This window comes from Podarcis cretensis (assembly GCF_951804945.1).
Source record: "Podarcis cretensis genome assembly, chromosome: 1".
Classification (NCBI taxonomy): Eukaryota; Metazoa; Chordata; class Lepidosauria; order Squamata; family Lacertidae; genus Podarcis; species Podarcis cretensis.
In genome coordinates, this window is record NC_137170.1 from 109,045,593 (window position 1) to 109,070,808 (window position 25,216).

Sequence of the window (25,216 nt, forward strand, 5' to 3'; positions counted from 1 at the left end):
AACTTTTCGTCCCCTGGATCATTTTAAAATCACTGAACAATTTAATTATTTTTCTGCCTGTCATACCAATTGTAATGCACTGTGCTAGATGCTGTATGCTTTTAATTGTATTTTATTGTATTACAATTCAAATTGTAAGTGTTCTTTCCACAAATGCCATGGAGCACTTCTGGTATAAGTTCATCTCTTCTTTTTCTGTAACACTAAAAATGTCTAAATGTACCAATTGTGATACCTGGGCACACATTGCCCCTTCAAACATTATGGTATATTAGAAGAATAGCCCAAATGCTGCTGTTGTATAGTCTTTAAAGATGTCCTGAGACTACGGAGTGAGGATAGGGTAGGGGTAGGCTGGAGTTCTCTTTTTCTGTCATTCTCTGATGCACCTAATGTTCCCATAAATTACTGTATTTGTCGCTCCATTAGACGCATATTTTTCCTCCTAAAAAGTAAGGGGAAATGTCTGTGCGTCTTATGGAGCGAATGCACTGGACGACAGAGGGATCCCTCAGCTGCCACTACAGTAGTGAGCTGAGGGACGCCTCCACAGCCAGAGCCATGGCTCCCATCTGTCGCTTTAAAGCGAGAGCTGTGTAGAGCCTGTCAGCGGCTCTTGCTCTGCTGGCTTCACAGCGAGGCGGGAGGAGGGACGGAAGGGGCTCTGCGCAGCTCTCGCTCTTGCTCTGCTGGCTTCACAGCAAAGCTGTAAAGCAAGCAAAGCACCTGTCCCGGTGTCGCCTCCTCCTTGCTCCGGAGTCACCGCGCTTTACAGCGAGGCAGGAGGAGAGATGGGCAAGCAAAGTGAGAGCTGCGCAAAGCGGGACAGAAGCCATGTAAGCGGCTCTTGCTTTGCTTGCTTTAAAGCAAGAAAAGTGAGAGCCGCTTACACGCTCTGCACAGAATTTTTTTTCTTGCTTTCCTCTAAAAACTAGGCGTGTCTTATGGTCAGGTGCGTCTTATGGAGCGAAAAATGTGGTAATTGTAGGGGAATAATGTAACTGCAAAGACTAAAAGGCTACTTGCAGATGGGAAAATAAGACACTCCCCCCAGCAGATTTATTGCTGAAATATTGTAAGAGTGACTGTAGATACTGCAGCAGCATAACACTATTTTCAACCAATATCATCCAGTGAAGAACCTGACAGGAGAGCCTTTTAAATCACATTGCAGTCAACTTCGGCAGTATAAAGGTATTCAAGCAAATAAAAAACAAGCCTGTTTCAAAGTTGTCATTACAACTCATTAGCAATGCTCAGAATTCAGTCAGCAAACTATTAACGAACCCCAAAACTGCTTAGATGCCCCACGACAATCATTATTATTTGAACCTTTTATTACTTTCTATGTGGATTCTCCTTCACATGCGCAAAAGAAGAGCAGCTGGACTCATTAACTATGTTTGTACAGGAATTGATATTCTAGTGATGTTTTAGAAAGAAAGAAAGAAAGAAAATAACAGGTAGAAGGAGGTAGAGATAGTGGCTGGTGGGTGTATTAGCATACCTTTCCTTAATTCTAATGTGTAACCACATTGAATTTCAATGAATGTGAAAATCCTGTACTTTATTTCCATGGCCTTTGCTGTCCTAATTTAACTAATGTTTATGTAGTTACATGGCAATTAGCTTAGAAGAGAGGCTGGTTCTATTTGCATGGTAATAAAAAATTGTTCCAAAGAAGTGTCAAAAACAATCAAACAGACTAATGAAATGCTATGTAAACCATCTGCTGGTCACCTTTTCAATTAAAAAAGAAAAAACTAATGTAACAGGATGAGCCTAGCCAAACATGTAGAAGTTACACATGTTTTATCTCTATCTGCTGTTGATTTTAATAATCTTTTGAACATCTTTAGAATTCTTGTTAAATAGTTTAAAACAGATATGTAATGCTTAATATTTTTGTAAACCACTTAGAGGTTTTCTTACAAGCGGTATATACTTTTTCTTATAAATAAAGTTAACTAAGCTAATATGGTCACCTTCTAGGCAGGTTAGACTACACGTGAATTTTAGCTTTTAGCTTCTCCCCAGCATTTTGTCATTAGATGAGCTCAGGGAGCCCCTGAGACAACAGCATGTGTCCTGTTCTACCATGAAGCCGGGAGGCAGCTGGTCTGCACAACTCTGCTAATTTCCAAACACCACTAGAGTCCACAAAGGAGACTGCCTAATGCTTATGGCTGTCTATATTATATTGTGGTTGTTGTTATTTTGTAAACCACTTTGGAATCATTTATGTGGAAGGTGGCATATATGTGATTTAAAACAAATAATTTATGCTATAACAATAGCTTTTTCATGTGGGGTACTTCATTAAGCATCTGGTTGGGCAGAACACCATTCCCAACACACACACACACACACACACACACACGTACATGCCTATATCTGTATCTTCCTGTGATATATTCTATATTGTATTTATCACATTATGGTAAAGTCCATTAAGTAATATCTGCTATTGTCTTATTATGTTAATACTGTATGAATTATGGAGGACAGTGAGTTCTGCTAACTAAAATATTTTAAATTTTGTTTACCCAGTACATCACATAACTCATCTCATTATGACATGCTCTGCCACATCTTCTATTATTTTCTTATTTGTAGCTTTTAATTAGTTCTCAGTGGTGTCATTAAAAGTCCTAGTACTCAGGCAACAAGCTATTATGTTGATTTTTCCACAGTGGTAGTGTGTACGCTAGAGGTCAGCCCAGCTAGGGACTTCATCTTCAGTCTCACTGCTTTTAATTTTCATATAAGCCAACTATCAGCATTATCTTATTAGTTTCAACTGATAAGCTTGGAAACTTTTGGCCTCCTTGAATAAATAAATGCACACAGAAGCAATTCCTCTTCCACTTCTTAAAAAAAGTTTGATACAGCATGTAATTTTTTATGGGTTCCAACTTTTGGGTGACATACAGAAAGAAGGTAAGGATTAATAGTGAATTTTAAAGGCTAATGAGATCATTCACTCAAACAGCTTTGTGCTTCCCACTCAGGCAGTGGCTGTGCCACCACTACTAGGCAGAGGAAAAACCAGAGAGATAAGCAAGACCATTGAAAGGCTATATACACACATACATTTATAGCACTGAAGAAAAGGGCACATTAGAACAGTCTGGTAACTTGTGTCACCACCCTCATGTTCATGGCACAGTAGAAGTGAAAGCAACTTGCAATCATATAGGCCCATCCCCTGTCCCATCTAGCTGTCCCTTGCTGGTTGGGGCCAAGGGAAGTTGTAGTCCAACAATATGTGGAGGACAGCAGGTTGAGGAAGGCTGTACCCTATGGCATAATTCTCCACGCATAATTTAATCTACTTCATAAAACTTAAAGAGTGGAAATCAAAGAACAGTTCTTAAAGTAGAATATGACAAAGGAACCCAACTCAAAACAAGTTATACAAGCAAGCAAAACAAATCAAATCATATGCTGCAGAGTAAGATGAAACTTACGGGCCACAAGACTGGAGAATGTTCCTTGAACACTCTAGAGACAAAAGGGTGTTTGAAAATACAGATCTAATACTACAAACATGCAGTCAGCTGTAGCTCACTGCTGCATATGTAAACCATGTTGAACTCAGTGTGTATATGAGGAATGGTCCTCAAAATATATATATCTTCCATTCAACTAAGATGAGTGGACAACTTTCTCCTCCTTCCTTGTCAATAGCCATACTCCCTTGGTGGTAATCTGATGGGAGTCTGCATGATGGCAATGGGCAAGACCAAAGCTGAAAGTATGCAGGGTTGGAGCCATAAATGTGGGGCCATTCCTTTTCTACTACAGTGGTACCTCTAGTTACTAACTTAATTCGTTCCAGAGATCCGTTCTTAACCTGAAACTGTTCTTAACTAGAGGTGTGCTTTCGCTAATGGGGCCTCTTGCTGCCGCTGCGCTGCCAGCACACGATTTTTGTTCTCATCCTGGGGCAAAGTTCTCAACTCAAAGTAACTCTTCCAGGTTAGCAGAGTTTGTAACCTGAGGCATTTGTAACTCGAGGTACTACTGTACCTCCTTTCCTCTCTTTCTGCTACCCCACCCTGCCTTGGTTTCTCCCATCACCACCCCACTCCTTGCCACTCACATGAAATTAGGGAAAGGGGAAAAATCCTAGTTCTTCAGACAATCTCACTTAGTAGTAGGCCATTTAAAGTAAAACTATTTATGTTGACTTGGAAAAAGAGAATAGAGGGAATGAACTCCTAGGTTCATGAAAAAGCTAAAAGCCTCCTGACTTTGAGCTCTGTACTCATTTATTTGAATCAGTTTCTAATACTACAGCCTGGATAAGGTCAGTTTATATGGTCATTTCAAGAACAACAGAGCCACCGAAAACCAGGCAACAACTGTTTTGTGCAGGGGTTGCGTTCCCGACCCACACGCACATCAGTGGAGCACGTGTAAGCCTGCCTCGTCCCCTTTTCTGGCCACTTCCAGGTTGTGGCAATGAGCACATGCATTGAACACACCTAAAACAGTTGTTGCCTGTATTAACTACAGCAGCCTTTCTCAACCTGTGGGTCCCCAGATGTTGTTGAACTACAGCTCCCATCACCCCTACCTAGCAAGGCCAGAGCTCAGGGATGATGGGAGTTGTAGTCCAACAACATCTGGGTTGAGAACTGCTGGACGAGAGGAAGAGCAGAGCCAGATAGGTTGAGAACCGCTGGACGAGAGGAAGAGCAGAGCCAGATAGCTCTGCCTCTTTTTACAGAAAGCACCAAATGTATGAATTGGGCTGTGAATTTGTGTACTTGGGCTTAACAGAGTCAAACCACTACTGCAATACAAATTTACTAATTAAAATAACCCCACATGGCTAGCACAGCACAGAGTTATTGTGCAGCATTGATTCCTTGGCATATTTTATAAAGAGAAGAAAAAACATTTTTTCTCTTTTTTGAGATCTCATGTTAACGTGAAATTATATTATAGTTATCGTTAATAACAGGAAAACACCAAATGCAGTAGTGTGAAAATATATGTTATCTCTAGTACTGCCAAATAATTTTTCAAGAGTGCTATTCACAAGATGAACAAACAGCATTAACCAACATGGTTCCCTCCAGATATTTTGGATTACAACTCCCACCATCCCTGACTACTAGCCCTGAGAGTTAGAGTCCAATAGCATCTGCAGGGCACTATGTTGGGCAAGGCTAGCATAAAAATCCTAAAAGTATTAACAAATATTTATCTTAACAGTCTTACCAATTTTTAAATCATCAGCCAAGCTCTCTTTTGTAAGATTAAGAAGTTCTTTCCCATCGATGTTGTTCCTTTTGAAAATCTCAACTACGTCTTGTAAGCCATGTGTGCATAGCCAAGATGAAACCTCTTCTTCTGACCAGCTCTCTGCAAATATCTTTGGCTCCTCTATTGTTGACCTTTCTGGAGCAAATCAAAGGAAGATTTTATACAAGAAGAACGTATTTCAGGTGAAACAGCCCAGCCTTTAAACGTTGCTCTAAACTTGACTCTCAGTGTACATTTACATGTTTTAGAAAGTGTTACATAGTGTCCTTGACTTGTTAGATGACAAATGCTGCTTTATTTTAAAAGGGCATAGGATGTCAATCAAATCAACCAAAGGCCTGGTTAAAAAGGAACGTTTTTGCCTGGCGCCTAAAGGTGTATAATGAAAGCACCAGGCGAACTTCCCTGGGGAGAGCATTCCACAGAAGGGGAGCCACTGCAGAGAAGGCCCGTTCTTGTGTTGCCACGCTCCATACCTCTTGAGGAGGCACATGAAGAAGGGCCTCAGAAGATGATCTCAGGGTCTGGGTAGGTTCATATGGGGAAAGGTGCTCCTTGAGGTATTGCGGTCCTCAGCCATCTAAGGCTTTATAGGTCAAAACAAGCACTTTGAATTGGGCCCAGAAACTAATTGATAGCCAGTGGAGTCAAACCAGGATCGGTGTAATATGCTCAAACTGTCTTGCTCCAGTGAGCAACCTGGCCGCTGAATTCTGCACTAGCTGAAGTTTCCAAACCTCCTTCAGAGGCAGCCCTACATATAATGCATTACAGTTATACTTGAATTGCATTGGTAATTTATTTAACATTTATAAGGATTTTCTGCAGTCTACATTTCTTGTAGCACCATGGAAAAGACCTGTCTTGAGACTTTGGAAAGCCAAAGTAGTCTAGTCAAGATGGACCAATTATCAGACTCAATATAAGTTTATTCACATTTCATATAGATTGTATCTTAACAAATGGTGATGTAAAGTTTATAAAGCACATGACAAAAGCATTCCTTTACTAACCTTTCAGATGTTGCTTTGGTTCAATCTGCCAGATGTTCACAGATTTATCCATTGACCCCGTAGCAAATAGTGGCATATCTGGTGCAAAGGCACAAGTTGTAACATATCTAGAAATAAAAGTAGCTTGTTAGATACATTTCACATTTTACATATCACATTTTTTTAAAAAAATATTTTTTTACCAACCACCAAAACACAAACAGTGAAACCCCCCCCCCGGCAGCTGATACATCGGGTATACATAATCAATAACAACATATTCAAATCAACCATATGTACAATTCTATATACCTTAACATTCCTCCCTCCACAATTTTAACTATTCCCCTTGGCTAATATAATGAAAACTGTTATGCTAATATCCTACCTAGTATGCTGAGTCAAAATGTGTAAGATGCTCCCAGTGTTCTGCCAACAACAAAATATTGTGTATGTTAAGACAAACAAAAATACAACTATAAGCAATAATCTAAATTTCTACTGGAAAATGTCTACTGAAAGTTTCACAATCCAAAAAGGACAGATGTAAGGAATGTATTTACAGATGTTTACAACTAAGGACAAGGTGTTTGAACAATTTTCCTGAAATTACAATAGAATCATTAGCTGTGGCAGAAGAATTTTTTTATAAATGCATAGACATCCCTCATCTTCCCACTTAAGAATTCTACCACTTAATATTACAGATGAACTGATCACTTAACATTTTATTTTATTTTATCACTGAAGATTATTTATCTAGAATTAAGCCACACATGAGAAAAAGCAGGAAGTGGAACATTAATAGAATTATGCTACAGAATAAAGATCTTGTGGTTAGCATACTTGGCCACTAGATGCTACCCTTCACAAACATATCTAACATTGTTTTATAACAATTACCTTCCTCTTAATAAAAATAGGATCTCTAAGCAGTATTTTCAGAAGTCACAAGATTCAGTTCCCAAAAGAAACATAGGACATATACCTCCCTAAGTGATGCCTTCACATATGTTTTAACCATAAAGGTTTACGGCACAATAAATCTGTGAGTCTAAGTTGCTACATATGCCAACATTATTTCTGTAACAGACTAATGAACATACCCTCTAAAACAAGTGTGGGGAACATTTTTGACCAGGCAAGCCAAATTTTTATCTTCCTCTAACCCACAGAGATCAACTTTGATAGGCGGTCTCCCATTTGTCAATCATCTGATGCTATGATGGCATCAGGTGACTGATAGATGGGTAGTCCCACCCAACTGTCAAAGTTGGCCTATGGGGAAAGTGGTCTGCTTTTCCCCATAGAGAACATGCTAGTGAAGCAGCACCCAGCAGAATTGAACCCTCCACTCACCAGTTTAATGCACCTGGCTGCAGGGATCTGCTTTGCCACCATATTCTCTGCAAAGGAATGCACTGGTGAAGCAGATCCCAGCATAATTGAATTGCTGGGTGCTAGGGTCATATTCCCCAATTAAGACCAAATCTTAATTGCTACTCATTGTTTGTTTCTCTCCAATTCTGATTCTAAACCATGAGCCCAGGGTCAGACAACACAATAACTCAAGACTGACTTGTTATGTCCACAGCAAGGCAGTAGAAGTTTAAAATTATGATTTAGTGTGACATGTGAACTAGTAAAAAAAGAAAGTGCTGATTGGATTATAAGATACTTGGGAGCTCAGCTCTATGGAAAGCACATGAAAAAATCAGGTGCCTCACTTGAATTTCTTTGGGTCAAGATTATTACAAGATGTGCCTTTAGAATATTTATTGTACAGGTTCAAACAAAATTATGAAATAAAAACCTGAAATTACATACTGATAATCTTCAGAGGTTGATATGCTGGTGCACAATAGCACCATTTACTATGCTGACTTTAAGATGAAAACAAGACAGTGAGCTATTACTGTAATTTAAACATTTTATTATGTTTGCTTAGCTTCTCAAAATGAATAATAAAAATATGTTAAGAGTCCAACCCTATGCCCTGTTTTGTCTCCAAGAGTAAAGCCTCCATCTAATTGCAAGAAGTCCTGCACCACTGAAAAAAGCTCACAATTCCTTTACTACATTGCTATTCTTGCAAAATTATGATTAATATCTTACATACTTACAGTTTCAAAAAGCATTACTGTTTTGTCCACAGATCTAGGAAGAAATAAATTAAATTGTGTAAATGTAAGGGAAATGTAAATGAAATACAGCAACGTTTGCCTTGCAACAGAGATAAGCAACAGTTTTATATGCAGCTTTTACGTGTACTAACTAAGTAAGCTGAAATGCTAGCACTCACATTAGAACTCACTGTGGTATTCAAGACAGTGATTCAGGTTTTTTTCACCTTATGCTAACATATGGAGTTCTGTCTTCCTTTGAAACTTCAAGAAAATGAAAAAAGGCTGGTAGAATAAGAACGGTATTGGGAGCAAGCTGTTCTAAATGCCAATGCCTTAAGGATCCAACTGAGTAACAATCAGCAAAGCATAATCACCTCTGCTACACAAAGCAACAACATTTCCCAAATGCTTTTTTGCCTATTCAACTTCACATTCAGCCTTATATTCTGGATAGCTTTGACCTGATCCTCAGTTGAAGAGGAGTAGTGAAAGAGCTGTCTGTGCTCCAAATTTTGGCAAAAGCAACTCAATATACTACAGAAGGTCTCATAATAGGAATCCACTGTGTGCAGAATAGAGAATGATGTTTCATCATGAATGGATGTGATTTGTTAAAGAATCCACTACCTACAGCTCGAAAAATTTGCTTAAGGCAAATATCACCCCATGTAGCTCAAGCAGCAAGGTTGACTGAATTCACGTTTCCCTAAATTTCAGTTTAGCATGATGTGCAAGAGCCACAGCCCTCCCCACTCCTATGACCGAGAGTTTAGCAGCTTTTTGTTTTCCCTTTTGTTTCATTGTGGTTTGCCATGTTGTCCAGAGCAACCAACTGTGGTTAACAGTATGGTTAATATTAAACAAGTCAACTTCAAAGATAGCTTGTTGAAATTAACCAAAGTTACTGCTAACCACAACTGTGGATCCACTTCTAAATTCCTCCTTTCAATTGCAGATGGGCGGGGGGAGCGCATGAGTCTGAGACTGGCTGCAGCCAACACAACGTATTTTAAGTGTGACGTGCAAATGTGGCCTTTAGCTCCAGAAAAAATGTGGCATTTGTATGTATATGTATAGCTTACAAACCTATTAAAAAGTGTAGGGGAATTGGCCCATTGTGGGTTGTGAGGGCAGTATAAATGCTACACATTGAGAATGGCAAGTTCCATTATTTTAAATAGTGTATGTCCTGAAAATGTGGCACATGTTAAAATGAACTCAGGGACACCATGCACCACCCTACATTTTCATAAAGTGATACTGTAGCCATTATGACATCATATATAGGCCCATCTTCATTAATTTGGAATGGATTTTAAATTATATAGGAAGCTTCTTTATAATTACAGACACAAACTAAGAAAACAAGTAAACAGAGCACAACGAATGTAAAACTGAATCATAAAAATGAAACAAATATTCTTACCCAGAGACTAAAATCTGTCCATCGCAGGAAAATGCACAAGCCAGAACTGGGGCAGTGTGTCCTTTTAACGTATATTTACATTTCAGTTCAAGGCCTATACATTTAAAAATGAACATAATTTTTAAATTCAAGTTTGGAAAGGTTGTCATTTGATACTACCATTCACCCAGCCTTTAAATATGAAACTACTTAAAATTATGACAGCTTGGCTATGTTCTGTGTCTTGACCCACATACCTGGACAAGCAACAAGTCTCCCCTCTAGGAAGGAAACAGTACATTTTAAGAAGGCAGCCTTTTATTCCAACTTTAATACCAGATTTCATTCACCCAAAAGGATCTGACACCCCTATGAGGTAGGACAGAAGGAACAAATAGAGGCACGCATATGTGCTGGCTTGGCAGTCTAACCCCACACCATAGGGAAAATGCTAGCAGGAACCTAAAATGATGATTCCTCATTAACAAAAATTCTCTTATTTAATTCTCCAGAATTAATGGCTGAGGTACATTAGCAAGCTCTAGGGCTGGGTTAGTACACACAGAGAGGGGGCATGTTCATTGCCTAAGGAAATATGACATATCCAGAAGACATGCGAGAGCATTATTATGCCTGTAACACTTCACATTTTCCATTAAAAAGGTAGCTAAACAAATTGTAAAGGCCATTATTTGTGACTAAGGTCTCACAGGTTTCCACAGTATCAAAGAGTATACAAAGATTCACTCAAGTGGGTTTTACTATTACAGTGGTTTTGCTTGGAACAATATTTATTTCACTGTATCCATAGTTTAAAGACTGAGGAATATACAATATTCAGGTATTTATTTCTAGGGGAAAACACTGTAAAAGTCCACATCAAAGGTCTCAAAACAGTAAAATTTAATAGTCTCCCACATTGCAATTCTAGAAACTAACACTGTTCACTAAATTACTGTGGAATATTTTATTGCTTCATGTTTTAAAGCCACAAGAAACCCAGTTTTATGGTATGAAAATCATATTGTGCTATCAGAATATTAACAATATGCAAATATTTGCAGAGCATGGTACATTTCAGTATGCTGGAAGAAAAGAAAGCAGGAACGTATGGGATATATGGGGCAGACTGCAAAGCTACATTAGCAACAACCCAAACAATCCTTTGTTTAGCTGAATGTGTTTCAATATATTGCACAAAGCCATTCAAATCTTTGCTTCAAGAACTTCCTGGCTTTCCACTGTGTTATGACAAGATTTATGCTTTTCAGCATAGCTTTTATACGTAAACCATGGTTATACACATGCTATAAATCTAATGTTTATGCAACATATAAAAAGCTGTTTTAATATATGAAAACATATTGAAGAAAGCTTTTTAGACTCAAATTATCTTCATACAATATGAAACAACAGAGTAGACATCGTGCACTGAACAATGACTATTATGCTACTCAATCAGTCATTGTACACGGTGCAGCATTAACACACAGCTTTAGAAAAGACCTCCTTGTTTTTAACCTGCTGTCCCTGTTTTACTGTTTTCATTGCTTCTTACTGCTTTCGGTGTATGATATTATTTTGTACCTTTATATCACTGTAAGCTGCCCTGAGCGCTGTGGCTACAGTGGAAGGGTGTTGAATATAGTAGAAGCAAACTCCCTTTACTTAAGGAAATGTATACTTAGCATTGGTTTTTTTCCAGGTAAACAGCCAGAATTGTAACCTGCAATCCATGCTGGATGAATTGGGGAGTGGGCTCCACCAACATAGAGGCCCCTGCTGTACCCACTAAAAGTGTGGCAGTAATCAATCACAGTAAGGCCCCCAAATGGGACATTATGGGGGAAGCAATGGAGCTACTGAACCCAAAGCCAGCTTGTTTCCTGGAGAGGAGCATAATATGGCTGCCCCCCCCCTCCACTTGCTGGAATGAGAAGCAGGGCTTCAGACACAGAGTCACACCTCAGTTCCATCCAACTACTCCCAGTCAGTGCTTCAATTGCTCCTAGGGCACTCATTGTTCACTAGAAAGTGACTTTCCATTGTTTGGGAAGTGCCCTTTCTTTCCTTTTTGCTTTGTGCGTATAGTAGCCTCCATCTTAACTCTAATTACAGAGCCAAAGTCACCTGTGGCTACCCTACACTAAGCAGGGAGTTGGACTAGATGTCCTTCAAGGTCCCTTCCAATGCTCTCATTCTATGTGGTTGCCAGTTGGATACTTGTAACTAGGAATGGCAGCTTCATTTGCATTGACGGCATGCATCTATTCCACTCAGACAGACAAATCTGTAACTCAGGTCAGCTACTGAGATGCAAGTCTGTGGTGAAGCTAGAACTAACCACAGGATACCATACCATATCAATGTTGCCTAATGGCATGGCCCTTAATAGCAGGAATTTCCCAGCATTTTGGTGCTTGAGTGAACATGGAAATCCCATAACACAGCATGTTAAACTGATATTTTTTGTTAACTGAATGTTTCTTACTGTTTGAGCAGAAACCAATTTAAAAGCAAAACAGTATGAAAGCTAGCAATTTAGTGTAAGAAGATTAATATTATTATTATTATTATTATTATTATTATTATTATTATTATACATACCTGTACGATCAGCGAGTGAAATAAGCCATATCTTAATTGTGCTGTCCTGACCAGAAGATGCCATTAGGAAATAGTTAACATCTTGCTTATTACCTGATTAAAAATATATATTTTTTTAAAAAAATGTATTAGAAACATAACAAAGCAAGCAAGATTTCATATTTTAAAAAATTAATGTCTACATGTAAATTGGACACACACAATTAGAATTTCTTTAAAATGTTTCCTAGGTATTGATAAAAAATATGTCCTAAAACTTCTGTATATATGTACCATTTCTATGATCCTAAAGTCTGCCTTAGGATGCTCCTAGAAAATTGTATATGAATATGCAAAGGGTGGTAATCTGTATGGAGAATATGAAGAGTTCCTTTGTTGTGCCCAATTCAAGTCATACCAACTGCTTGCCCATAATCATGTGGGTTCAGCATATCTTCAGAAACTTCACCCATATAACTTCCCAGCCCCCACACATACACTATTAACATTGCACAGAAATGGACATACTACATGGTAAGGAACAAGTAGATGTCATTCACCCCAATCCTAACCATTGTCACTTAGAAATAACTTCTGGTTTTAATGAGGTTTGCTTCTATATATGCATGATTCCTACAGTTTCTGAGAATTTGAAGTTACAGAGACCAGTGCAACTGAGGACTGCCATCAACTGGGAGCATTGCCTGGAAGGAAAGCAGAGCTACCTAACAGAAAAGGGTTATTGCAATAGCCCTATAGCTACTGTAGAAAAATAGGTCTGGAGCACACAATGAGTGGCATTCAACTAAGGTTGATTCGGAGTAGACCTGTTGAAATTAACAGACTTCCTTAGTCACGTTCATTAATTTCAATGATCCTCCTCTGAGTAAAACTTAGTTGGGTACCACTCAGTAGTTTCAGTGTGGTGGGATGGGAATCACCTCTGTAGGTTAAAATGTCCCAGGAATTTGTACAGAGTTGCAACTAGAGAGAGATTACCGTTTATTTTTAAATATTCCTCAGAAAGTCTGTAATACAAACAGACTTCATTCCAGTAATCCCCCATGGGAAATAACTCTTAGCTTCAAAACAAATTAGAAAGCAGCTAAAACTGGGATGTTTAGGCTATATTATGCACACTTTTCATTATCAGTACTCAAATTGCTGTGACTAGCCCTATTCTGCAGATTTTCTTGTCACTTCTGGAATCAATTTGCAACCCACCCTTTCTTCACTTATGATTTTTTCAGAGGATATTTGACCATAAACAAAACAGGGTTTCACAAGTGAACCACAACACATTTGACATGAAAAGAAGAAAGGGTTATTTATAGAACACATTAAATTCTAAAAAGCCAATTAGTAAACAACTGCAGGGAAAGGAGAAGATTTGCTATAGCTGGCAAGATGGAAAAATGAAGAATAGCTTTTAGTAGTTTTCCCAAAAGGTGAGAAAAACACATCTCTAGTGAGTGCATCACTGTCAAAATCAAAGGCAAATATATATATAATGACTGTATACACGTCAAGCAAAAAGCAAGAAATTCCTATCAACAGAAAATGGAGATCCAAGAGAAAACTGTCTCAAATAAATCTGTCTATTATTATACAGGGATTCTTAGCTACAATAAAAATAATAAATCAGATATTTACAACACAACTGACTTACAAAGCAGTCAAATGGATATGGTACCAATGGGAAGGAAATAAACTACCGGTACATCAGTTCTAGAGGTGTACCATGGTTTCATGCCAATCATATGCATGCCAGTGGGCTCTGGATCACGCAGATCCAAGGCTGCCCCCACTCCACCAGAAACCTGATGGTAGTATATCTAAGCCTACAGAGCTTTCTGTGGGTGAAATGGGGGGCATCATGTATCATAAATGCCTTTCTGTTGAATGGCCTCCTTCTTCAGTAGCAGAGCAGGATTTGCACTGCCATTACAATTGCAGACTTACTATAGCTTCCCAAATAGTATTTTAAAGCAATTAAAATATTCCTCTTCTAGGAAAGATAGTTGGGTAGAATATGTACTTAACATAATTTAAATACTATGGGGAAACTGTCTAAATTGAAAATAATATAAAAGAATTATCTTTGTATTACTTTGAATCAAAAGTTTAAATACAAGTTCAGTTTTGTGGGTTGTATTCTAAGTAGCATTTTGCGCAACTTCCACTCACACCATAGAACTTCCCCCCTTCTCCTCTCCCTAGATATGCATACCCTCCAACATTTCCCTGATGAAAATAAGGATGTTCTATTCAATAAAATTATTATTATTATTATTATTATTATTATTATTATTATATCCCACCCATCTGACTGGGTTGCTCCAGCAACTCTGGGCAGCTTCCAACATATATAAAAACATAATACATTAAACATTAAAAAGAAACTTCTCTATACAGAGGGGTCTTCAGATGTCTTCTAAAGATTGCATAGTTACTTATCTGCTTGGCTTGGGGGGTCACATAACTCTATACCCACAAGCATTTCTCTGATGAAAATAGGGACATCCTAAGGAAAAGCGGGACATGTAAATCCGGGACTGTCCCTGGAAAACAGGAACACTAGGGGGTCTGGATATGTTCTGGGGTTTCCAACTCTCTGGAGCAGATTTGAGGGCGGTACACAGTGTGCATGCAGGCAAGAGGGGGAAGTCCCACTGCACAAGCAGATGTCATTCCGCTTGTGCATTTACAGTGGTGCCTCGCAAGACGAAAAGAATCCGTTCCGCGATTCTCTTCGTCTAGCGGTTTTTTCGTCTTGCGAAGCAAGCCCATTGACAGCTTAGCGGATTAGCGCTATTAGCGGTCTCGCGGCTTTTAGCGATCAGCTGTTAAGCGGCTTATCAGCGGAACAGCTGATAAGCGGCTTAGCGGCTTAGGAAAGGGGGGGGGAGCAAAAAAACCCGTGGGAACTCGCAAGATTTTTTCGTCTTGCAAAGCAACCCCATAGAGAAATTCGTTTAGCGAAGCGCCTCCAAAACGGAAAACCCTTTCGTCTAGCGGGTTTTCCGTCTTGCGAGGCGTTCATCTTGCGGGGCACCACTGTATTTACTTGAATAACACCTTATATGTTTTTAGCACATTGATAACCACTGCATTTGTGAAATTAATAACTGGTAAATATGCCAACAATTCTATTAGCATTATTTTAGATTGTAAGAACAACTATAAAACTTTACACGATGACAAAAGCAATCCTTTGTAAAATAACAGAATACCAAAGCTGAAATCCGATGCAAACTACCTGGAAGTATATCCCACAGATGCAATGAGACTGAGGGCCAAACTAGATCGAATAATACTTTTATTTAATCCTGGGTGAGGGGAGCAATTTGCATTAGGACTACAACACATGTTGAGCGGAGGCTTATTCCTTTCCTCACCATTTATGCATCACACACAAAAGTAGTTGCTCAGAGTTGGGTCAGGCAGCAGTCTGATCCAATGCCTTGAGAACAGGCAAGATTCATTTCATTGCTATATAAAAGCACTGCCTCCAGTCTTCCCAACAAGAAGGAGGAGGGGGTGTAATCTAGACAGGGTCCACTTTACACCAATTTACCACCATTTCAATATGATCTAAAACAGGATATATGCAAGCTTCACTTATAATAAGTTCAATTTCTATGTTAGATCCCATGATAAACTGCCAACACTTTTAAACAGTAATAGTATGAATATTGAAGTAGAAACTAATGAAGCGTTCTCAAGGTTCAAATCAGATGAGAGATTAAGGAATTCACCTTAAAGTATCTTAAACATCCTAGAGTTTATGATTTTCTATTTCTTTGTTCTACGTAGCACCCACTACAGGAAACAGAACCTTTAAGATTTCCATGATGTTGCAACCACAGGCAGCCCCTCTCTTCCTTACATCCACACTCTTCTATGCCAATGCCTCATCTCAGTGTTTGTTTTTGTAAGGCTTCTAAAAGGGTATACACAACTAAACTTTACACTGAGTATTAAGTATTACACTGAGTATTAAGGAGTATTCAAGGAGAATCCAGATTGCACCATACTTTTTTGTGTACAGACTGGGCACAGTACCTGTTATGTTTATTTAAAAAAAGCCCCAAGAAGGTTGGTATCCCCTCTAATCCCTGAAACCCTGGCTCACAATGAACACTTGAAGAGTTTCTCCATCACCCACCCTCTCTAGCAGGCATAGGTAAACTCGGCCCTCCAGATGTTTTTTTGGGACTACAACTCCCATCATCCCTAGCTAACAGGACCAGTAGTCAGGGATGATGGGAATTGTAGTCTCAAAATGTCTGGAGGGCCAAGTTTGCCTATGCCTGTTTTCTTGTATAGGTAAATCTCTGAATTCTTCTCTCTCTCTTTTCCTAGGTTCTTTGATTTATTAACCTAATCCTCTGTGCTACCCCTCACATTGCCCAAACCCCAGAATGACACTTACTATAGTCTTAAACATGAGTATATTCAGGATCACTTAATACAGGTAAGTTATGGCTAAAATAAGTATTTGTAAATATAAAACACATTGGTGAAAATTCCAACTAAAAAACAAAACAGACCAAGCAAGATTCAAGTCAATTTATTCCTGCATTAACTTCAAGTTCTATCAGGGCACTACAGCTTGCAGCATTTTTTTAAATATGGCAGATGGTATTCTTCCACAGAAGAGTGTTTCAAAAAAATAAAAAATAAAGGAAAGGTTCTAGCAATCATGAATTTCAATATGTTATTAATACCACAAAGGTTCACAAAAGGTTCCAGTGTCAGGAGATGCAGCTTCTGTACTCTTGTGTCATTTAATCTCAATATACTAGTATACAATGTTGCAGCTTTACAACACAAACACACACCTCTCAGAAGTAAGTTCAGTGGGCCTTACTCCCAAGCATGCCTACATAAGACTGCAATCAGGGAGAGCAATCTAAAATGGGGTTGCAGGGAGAACAGAATATGATGAATCGCCTTTCCTATGCCATGTTGGGCTCATGCCAGTAGGGCAGAAAGGGTGACGGCAGTATTCCCCCCTTTTTTATTCTGTTTCTCAGCCGTCCCCTTAAAGCAATTCCCTTCTCATTGGAATCTAAACTGTGCCAGCTACAGAGCTGGTATAATTTGTCCCTCGTTCCAGGAGCATGTTGGGGGAGCAAGAGAGTTCTTCTGACATGCCCTCAAAATGCTTCCTCTTCACATCCCTACTCTCCCCGAAGTCTAAGATGCAACACCAAATAGGAATTGACTGAACTTTCTGAATTCTCACAGAGGAGACATGCTGTGTTAGATTTCCCTCTTTGGTGGGAGACATCTCTCTCCAGCCTCAGAGACACAGAGAAATCCAGTGGATTTGTTGGCTTCTGGGATGCTCTCCCAGGAACCAGACGACTGCAATGTTAATGTTGAGATAGATGACACTAAACCTGAGCACTATGAGAAATTCCATAAATTCTTAGAATAATTCTTCTTATCACATTCTTTCACACATGGTCCAGTTCTATGCCAGTTCTCCAGAGCTTCTCAGACATCTCCTGCCTACCCCCATTATCATGCCTAGCAAAAGGGCAACTGAAGAGAAAGGGGAACACTCTGAAGCATCAATACCACAGGCCTCAATGACAAAACCAATTTGCATGAGAGGTAGGGCTGGAGAAGAAAAAATATATTGAAAGGATGTATTTAAATATCAAGCTAACTAACCAGAAGCCAGCTTTGAAGAAAAGTCACAGCAGGTGACTCCAAGATCATGAGCTTTCTCATTATACAAGCACTTCATTGTCTCATCCCAAACAGTTAAATCTCCACATGATGATCCAGTCACAAAGAAACTTGCATCAGGAGCAAATGCACAGGCTACCAAAGAGCCATCTTTAACACTGCCAGATCTGAAAGACAAGAATAAAGAATCATGAACTTTGGAAGTGCGAATCACATGAAATATTACAAGCCTGATAAAGTAAGATAAGCATGAATTAAACCAATTCTGAAAAGGAGAATATAAACAATCTAATGCAAAGCAATTTTGCTGGCACCTCATGCACCTACAAAGGCACAGATAAATCATCTAACTATGAAATATCAAGACCTGCCTGTTGTCTATTTACTTGCAGCAGGGTATGGTTGTGTTTAGCTGCAACATTAAACTATGATTTAGTATTACAAGAATGAGCTTCACTTAGCCTTGAGCTTGCTTCACCTTTCATCTCTCCTCCTCAGGTACAGCTGGAAGGACTTTGACAGCTTCAACTTCAGTTTTAAATCAACCAATTTAGCATATTGTCTGTTTAACATGCTGTTTAATCCTGGCTACAGCTAAATGAGACAAGCGAACTTTATAAACTATGGTTTGAAATTGTCCTCATTCAAGAAATCATACCTAAGACTAACTAAGGAGTCAGGTAACATAGCAAGTTGTGGTTAATCTAAACAAAAGGGAAAACTTCCTAATTCTTATTTGGACATGCATCAGAAGAGAAGGAGGAAGCATGCAAGTGTGAGGCTTACTGTGGTTTGTTCTCATAATGCTGAACCAAGGTTTATCATTATATTTAAACAAGACAACTGAATCACATGAGCTATAGAAGAAAGCTGATCATTCTTTAATATATTAATTGCGTAATAAAAATAGATTCAAGCTAAATGCCAACTACATAAATGCATTATTCCAAAATGCAGAATTTATATTTTAATGGGACCCATAAGCACCAGAAGGTACTGAGACTTGTGGATTTAGAAACAAATTACAAAACAGTATAGCATGAAAGCAGTTGAGGGGAAGACCAAGGAATCCAAGATGGTTTTTTGATTTATACAGAACTTACACCTAACATATTAATAATAACTACATCAAACTGGTGCTAAAAATTAGAAACACTTTCCCAAGTTCTGGCTCTGCTAGCCCTCACAAAAAACAAAAAACCTGTTGCTCTGTGAATTTCAGTGTCTCATCAATAAACACAATGGGATGCTTATTGTAATTGTTCCGGTAGTGGATATCTAAATTGCTATTTAAGGAAAGTAAGTTATCACCATTTTTATTAACAGAAATTATACCGACTTCATCTTTACTACTGTAGAATACAGTCTAATAGCTTCCTCCAAAGACAGAGAAGAATCAAAAAGTACTTTAAGAATGTAAAATTTGTGTGATGTCTGTCAAGTTCAGAGGTGACTCAACTCTGACCCTCCAGATGTTGTTGGACTACAGTGTGCATCATCCCTAACTATTGCCTAAGCTGGCTGTGGCTGAAAAGAGTTGTAGTCCAGCAACATCTGGAAGGCCACAGGTTAGCTACTCCTTTTCTAGTTACTGGGGGCCTGACGTACTCACCGGTGTACTTTAAAAGACTGAACATTCCAAAGATTTACACTTCCATCAGCAGCTCCTGAAACCAAGTACGTGGAATTAGGGGAAAATCGACAAATTCTTACAGGATGCCTACAGGGGTGCTCCAGCACTGCCAGTTTCAGTCCATTTTGAGTTTCCCACAGAACTGTGTTGCCATCCGTAGAACATGAAGCTAAAAGGTTTCCAAAAGGAGAGAAGCAGCAGCAGTGAACAGCATATGTGTGGCCTCTTAGTGGTGAGTAAGGAAGTTCATCAAAACTGCTTAAAGAATACAGACGGATAGATTTATCCAGGGAACATGTAGCCAAATAAGAAGAAGAGAAGGCACAGTAGTTGACATCATCACTATGATCTGTCAAGGTGCAAATTAACTTCACCATTTGGTCATATAAAGTGACCTGAAATAAAGAAGAAAAAGTTATAAGCATTCATAAATGTCAAGATTTTGTTCCTTTTTATTATCAGACATTATGATTAGAAGGTAAATATTTATCTTTACCACAAAAAATTCAAAAAGATGAAGATACAAACCACTTTAAAAATTGTATTTTACAGCCCAAGGAATCTTGAACATGTGACTCCAAAAGGTGCACAGCATAAATCGTATTTCCTAAATGCAGACACTGTCACCAATGCAGAATATTTATTTGCAAAGACACCCTTGTTCTTGGGACTGCAGTGCAGAAAAGAAACTCACTCCTGCCCTATCCATGGGCTGCTGATACCACCTGCCTCCAAGGAGGAACACCACAGCAAAAGGAAGACCAGCTGTGTCCCATTTATCAAGCAGAGAAGGAGCAGCTGATAGCAATTTACTTTCCCCTCCAGGAAAAAAACATTCAGCTCCAACTTCCAGTTGCCATGAGATTACAGAACAGAAGGAAAGCACACTTTGGATCTATCTAAGGCAGTGTTTCCCAAACTTGGGTCTCCAGCTTTTTTGGACTACAACCCCCATCATCCCTAGCTAGCAGTACTAGTGATCAGGGATGATGGGAATTGAACTTTAAAAAAACAGCTGGAGACCCAAGTTTGGGAAACACTGATCTAAGGGCTGCTGGGTTATGCATTTGTACTACCTGCCTAGATCAGATCGTATTGCTGAGAGTATGAAATTTCAAGAGCTGGTAACTGAATTTGCTTGCTTTCCTCTTCATTCATTTTGTATCATGTATAGGGATAGCAGAAAATCCCACTCTAAGCAGAAAAAGGAGCAGAAATTGCAGCCGTCTGCATGTTTGTGGTCAGGAACACATATTAGGCATGTGAATATGATCAGTATTGACTATTTATTTTTTAGCCTGGAAATGATCCATAATTAACGACTGTGTCCACCCCTCCCCCCATTTTCTGTAATTTTGTCTCCATCAAAATAAATTGCCTTTACACTGAAACAGCGTGGAATTATGTAATTAAAGACTTCATTAAGGACATGTTTATTTACATTAAATTCAACCATAACAGACAGTAACATGAATAATATAGTTTTTGGCAGAAGCTGAACTGTTCTTCCTCAAGCCAATTTCTCATTCTGAGTGAGATGTGCCATGATTAAATGCTGCAGCCACACCAAAATCCTTCCACATAAAAACCTAGACTCAAAGGAAAAGGATTCTTGCCTACCCAGCCTTCTTCCTCACATACTAGTCCCCCCTGCCTTTTGTATGAAAGAGTGTTTAATCAGGTGAGTCCCTCCCACTTACATTCCTAAATGGTACTGTCTAAAAATAACTAGGTCTTCTCTCAGTTCTGTATTTGTAGAAGTGGGAATAATATTGAGCCACTTTAAAGGAATGCTGCAAGTAGAATTGAAGTTATGGCTGTACACAATTCTACAATTTTTATTTTAAAAGAGTGTAAAATAATGAACAGTAGCACAAAAAGAACAGCTTTAATCTTCAATACCTGTGACAATAAATGGAATCCTCTAAGCAGCTGGAGTACACACACTTCTTAAATAATTCTTAAATATTTGCTTGGATTCTTCTGGTATGTTGTTAAAATTTAGTCACAGAAGCCTTGCTGGAATAATAAAAATAGCATAAACATTCAAAACAAATTATGGCTCATGTACCTTACCCAGTTGTACATATACTCAGCATGTGTTCCACACATCTTGTATGTCTGATGAAATTGTACAGTCATTTATCATCAATTATTTAGATGGCACAGTAATACCAATCAAACTTGAAAACCAGAATACCAAACTCTGATGAGTACTTATCAGACCACCTGATCATGAATACTGTGTTTCAGCTATGATCCATATAGAATCATTTACATCTACCTACCATTTAAAGAACTTTACCTCTGACTAAAGTTGTTTTTTAAGCCCAGTCCTATGAATGTTGACAAAGTAAGTCTTGAAGCTAAGAAAACTTGCTAGCCTAGGAGGTAAATCAAATGGAACTCTGAGAACTTAACTGTTGTGTAAACATATTTAGGATTGCACTGCATGGCACCTAAGCCTCCCTCCTCCTCCGTTATGTTACAGGAGCCATGTGCTTTGAAATTACTATTACAAAACAGAAAACCATTTCTGTAACTGTAAGGAATATATGATAAGACTCTGAAACACATTAAAGTAAGGTTTTTTGGAGACGCAGGTGGCGCTGTGGGTTAAAGCCTCAGCGCCTAGGGCTTGCCGATCGAAAGGTCGGCGGTTCGAATCCCTGCGGCGGGGTGCGCTCCCGCTGCTCGGTCCCAGCGCCTGCCAACCTAGCAGTTCGAAAGCACCTCCGGGTGCAAGTAGATAAATAGGGACCGCTTACCAGCGGGAAGGTAAACGGCGTTTCCGTGTGCGGCTCTGGCTCTGGCTCTGGCCAGAGCAGCGATGTCACGCTGGCCACGTGACCCGGAAGTGTCTCCGGACAGCGCTGGCCCCTGGCCTCTTAAGTGAGATGGGCGCACAACCCCAGAGTCTGTCAAGACTGGCCCGTATGGGCAGGGGTACCTTTACCTTTACCTTTTACCAGTAAGTTTTTTTTCAATGAATTCGGGGACACTCTTCAACTTCAGTAGGGATGATAGGATTTTGTCAGGGACTGATTTGTAAATCCGGGGACTGTCCCGGGTAACCTTACATTAAAGGTAACTTTGTAAGATTATTTTCATATACCACAGAGAGAGAAAGACAAAAAGATAGTACTGAGTTCCATATATTGTGCATATGATAGTTTGTATGGATGGATGCAAATTTAGAAACAAATTACAATTCAAGCAGAAATACACATCCACCACAGTGGGGGAAGACTGACTGCTCCCCCTCAACCTGCTGTCCGGGTTTTAAGTGCTGAGGCGCAACTTTTTTACAGCCAAATCCTAACCCTATCTTCTCAGAAGGAAATCCTACTGAATTTCCGTGGGAATAAGTGGGGCCAGGACTGCAGCCTATGATTTCCACTTGTCACAATCTCAAGCGACAAAACTTTGTGCCGGTTGTGGTAAAGCTTTACTAGTGTCCTCATTTCTGGAATATGCGGGGTTTTTTTTCATTCTACATTTTGAGCTCCTTAACAAGCGTGCTTTATGCGAACAGGCTATTTCTTCTCACCAACCTTGAGCACCTGTGACGCGCGCTGATACTCAAATCAACTTCTTTATATTCAGTATATGTATCAGTCAGCGGCGCGACCCCAATACAGTAGAAACCGCGCACCCCCCCTCCAAAAAAACCCCACACCTGGAGCCTGACTGGCCAGGCTTTGAGAGGGCTCAAAACAGCCATCCGTTTGAGAGGAGCCCCGTCCCCGAGACTCTGAGGCGCAAACCTCCGTCTCCCCCTCTCCCAGGCAGTGGGGGGCGTAGAAGACGAGAGTGAAGGGACACCTGCCTAACGCCCCCTAACAGCTCCGAGGGGAATCAAAGAGGCGACGCCTGCGCAAACGACGCCAGGCTTCTTCCCCCCCCCACACCCCACGCTGCTCCCCGTCATTACGCCGCGCGCGCAGCCGCCCGCCTTTTCAAACTTGAGCGTTCGGTGGCGGCGGTTGGAAGTTGCCCCGCTCTCTTCTCCCGCCCGCTCTCCCATTTTCCTTACCTCTTGTCTTGCGGCTGCGCCGAGGGCTCCGCGTCTTCCTCTTGCAGCCTGCGCGAGCTTGTAGCTGACGGAGCACAACACCACCGCTGTGGCCCCGCGAAGGTCACGTGCGCGCGCGCGCGCGCGACGCAGGGAGGATTCCACGCCCCCGCCGCCTCCGTGTCTGGAACGCCGGCTCACCTGCGGCCTCGTGACACGCCTCCAACTGGAAGGCGGAAACTGAGGATGCGGGGGGGGGGGGGAGAGAGTTGGCGAGCGCGGTGATGTCACCGCTGCCTCCTTTTCAACGCGGCCAAGGAGGGCGTTGGTGGAATAGCATTTTTCCCCCCCTCAGGCTGTCGCCTTCCTTGCTCTCTCCGGCCCCCACCTCGCCATTTCACGCCTGCTGCTGGGGGTCCCGGGGTGTGGAGAGAAGGATGCAAGGTCTTCCAGTCTAACGCACATGCCAAATATTGCATTCCTTGTCAACTTCCTGCCCAATTAGCGCGCAGCCTGCCGGAGGTTTGTCATCTCCGGATAATATAGGACAATATTTTTCACATGATAACATGGCCGTGTTGTTTTCCATATGCGTACATAGGGAGGGGAGCAATCACGTTTGATTTGACTACAGGTGTGATCGAAAACTATGCATTGCATCATGTAGCTTGCTAGTTGCTATCCTACCGCTATACTCGATTTTCTATATACCTCTCAAGCCTTTTATCCAGCTTGCCCAGCGTCTTGCAATTGTGGTGCAATTGACTTCCGACAAGCACACAGAGTGCGAACAAGACTGAGTGTATGGGGGGCGGGGCTCGTTTAATTTTTCACTGCACACAGGTGTTGTAGTGACAATAAAGGTTTATTATTATTATTATTGCTGTTCTGAGTACAGAATAATAAGCAAACTAAAGTCACCGTCGGAGGTGATAATATGTGTTTTTAGACAGGTTGCTCTTTTGGCTTGGCATAATTGTTACACAAAAAGAAATGGCTGGTTAGGATCTGATTAGATTAAGAACACACACCATTTGTAATATACACCAGTCATAAAGTTATTCATACACAGCTGTTTTCCCCCCCCCCCATCCCCCCAAGAAGCACCAAAAATTTAATTACATTTAACTTTTAAATCATTTTAAGTTTTTAAACCAAGGTATCATTCCAGAGATTGCCACGGGACCTCAAAGGCCTATAACCACGTTCTGTCAGTGTTACACTTGTAATGAAACCATGCCATGTTGATTAAAAAAAAATGATTTTCTTGCCTGTTCAACTCTAGTACATGGGTTCGAAGTTTGTCCATTAAGTCCCAGAGTTGTAAGATCCAGATCCCAAACAAGTCTGCATTTAGAGTCTTCCAATACCTTGCAATAGTAAGCTGTGCAGACTTCATGAGCTGCAAGTACAAGTTTTGTTCCCTCAATGTATGTAAACAACTACAATAAGCAGTTGCCTGGGTGCCTGTGGTGTCAC

At 40.1% G+C, this 25,216-nt stretch overlaps 1 protein-coding gene across 8 annotated transcripts in view; it reads right to left on the bottom strand.

The window, feature by feature from the left end:
* The window catches only part of WDSUB1 (WD repeat, sterile alpha motif and U-box domain containing 1), a 44,235-nt gene extending 19,941 nt beyond the window's left edge, over window positions 1-24,294 (bottom strand). For 4 of the 8 annotated variants that reach the window (XM_079980253.1, XM_079980250.1, XM_079980252.1 and 1 more), the window contains exons 1-10: window positions 23,402-23,623; window positions 21,625-21,741; window positions 19,702-20,117; window positions 18,072-18,256; window positions 12,408-12,500; window positions 9,822-9,915; window positions 8,393-8,426; window positions 6,658-6,698; window positions 6,291-6,397; window positions 5,233-5,412 (exon numbers count right to left, since the gene is read on the bottom strand). In XM_079980253.1, coding sequence (XP_079836379.1) covers window positions 5,233-5,412; window positions 6,291-6,397; window positions 6,658-6,698; window positions 8,393-8,426; window positions 9,822-9,915; window positions 12,408-12,500; window positions 18,072-18,256; window positions 19,702-20,099 — 1,132 coding nt within the window. In that variant the 5' untranslated portion in view covers window positions 20,100-20,117; window positions 21,625-21,741; window positions 23,402-23,623. Of the gene's footprint in view, window positions 1-5,232; window positions 5,413-6,290; window positions 6,398-6,657; window positions 6,699-8,392; window positions 8,427-9,821; window positions 9,916-12,407; window positions 12,501-18,071; window positions 18,257-19,701; window positions 20,118-21,624; window positions 21,742-23,276; window positions 23,624-23,758 lie in introns of those variants that run through there. The other 4 variants (XM_079980249.1, XM_079980251.1, XM_079980254.1 and 1 more) reach the window with 4 other exon arrangements.
* Between the last annotated feature and the right edge of the window lie 922 nt (window positions 24,295-25,216).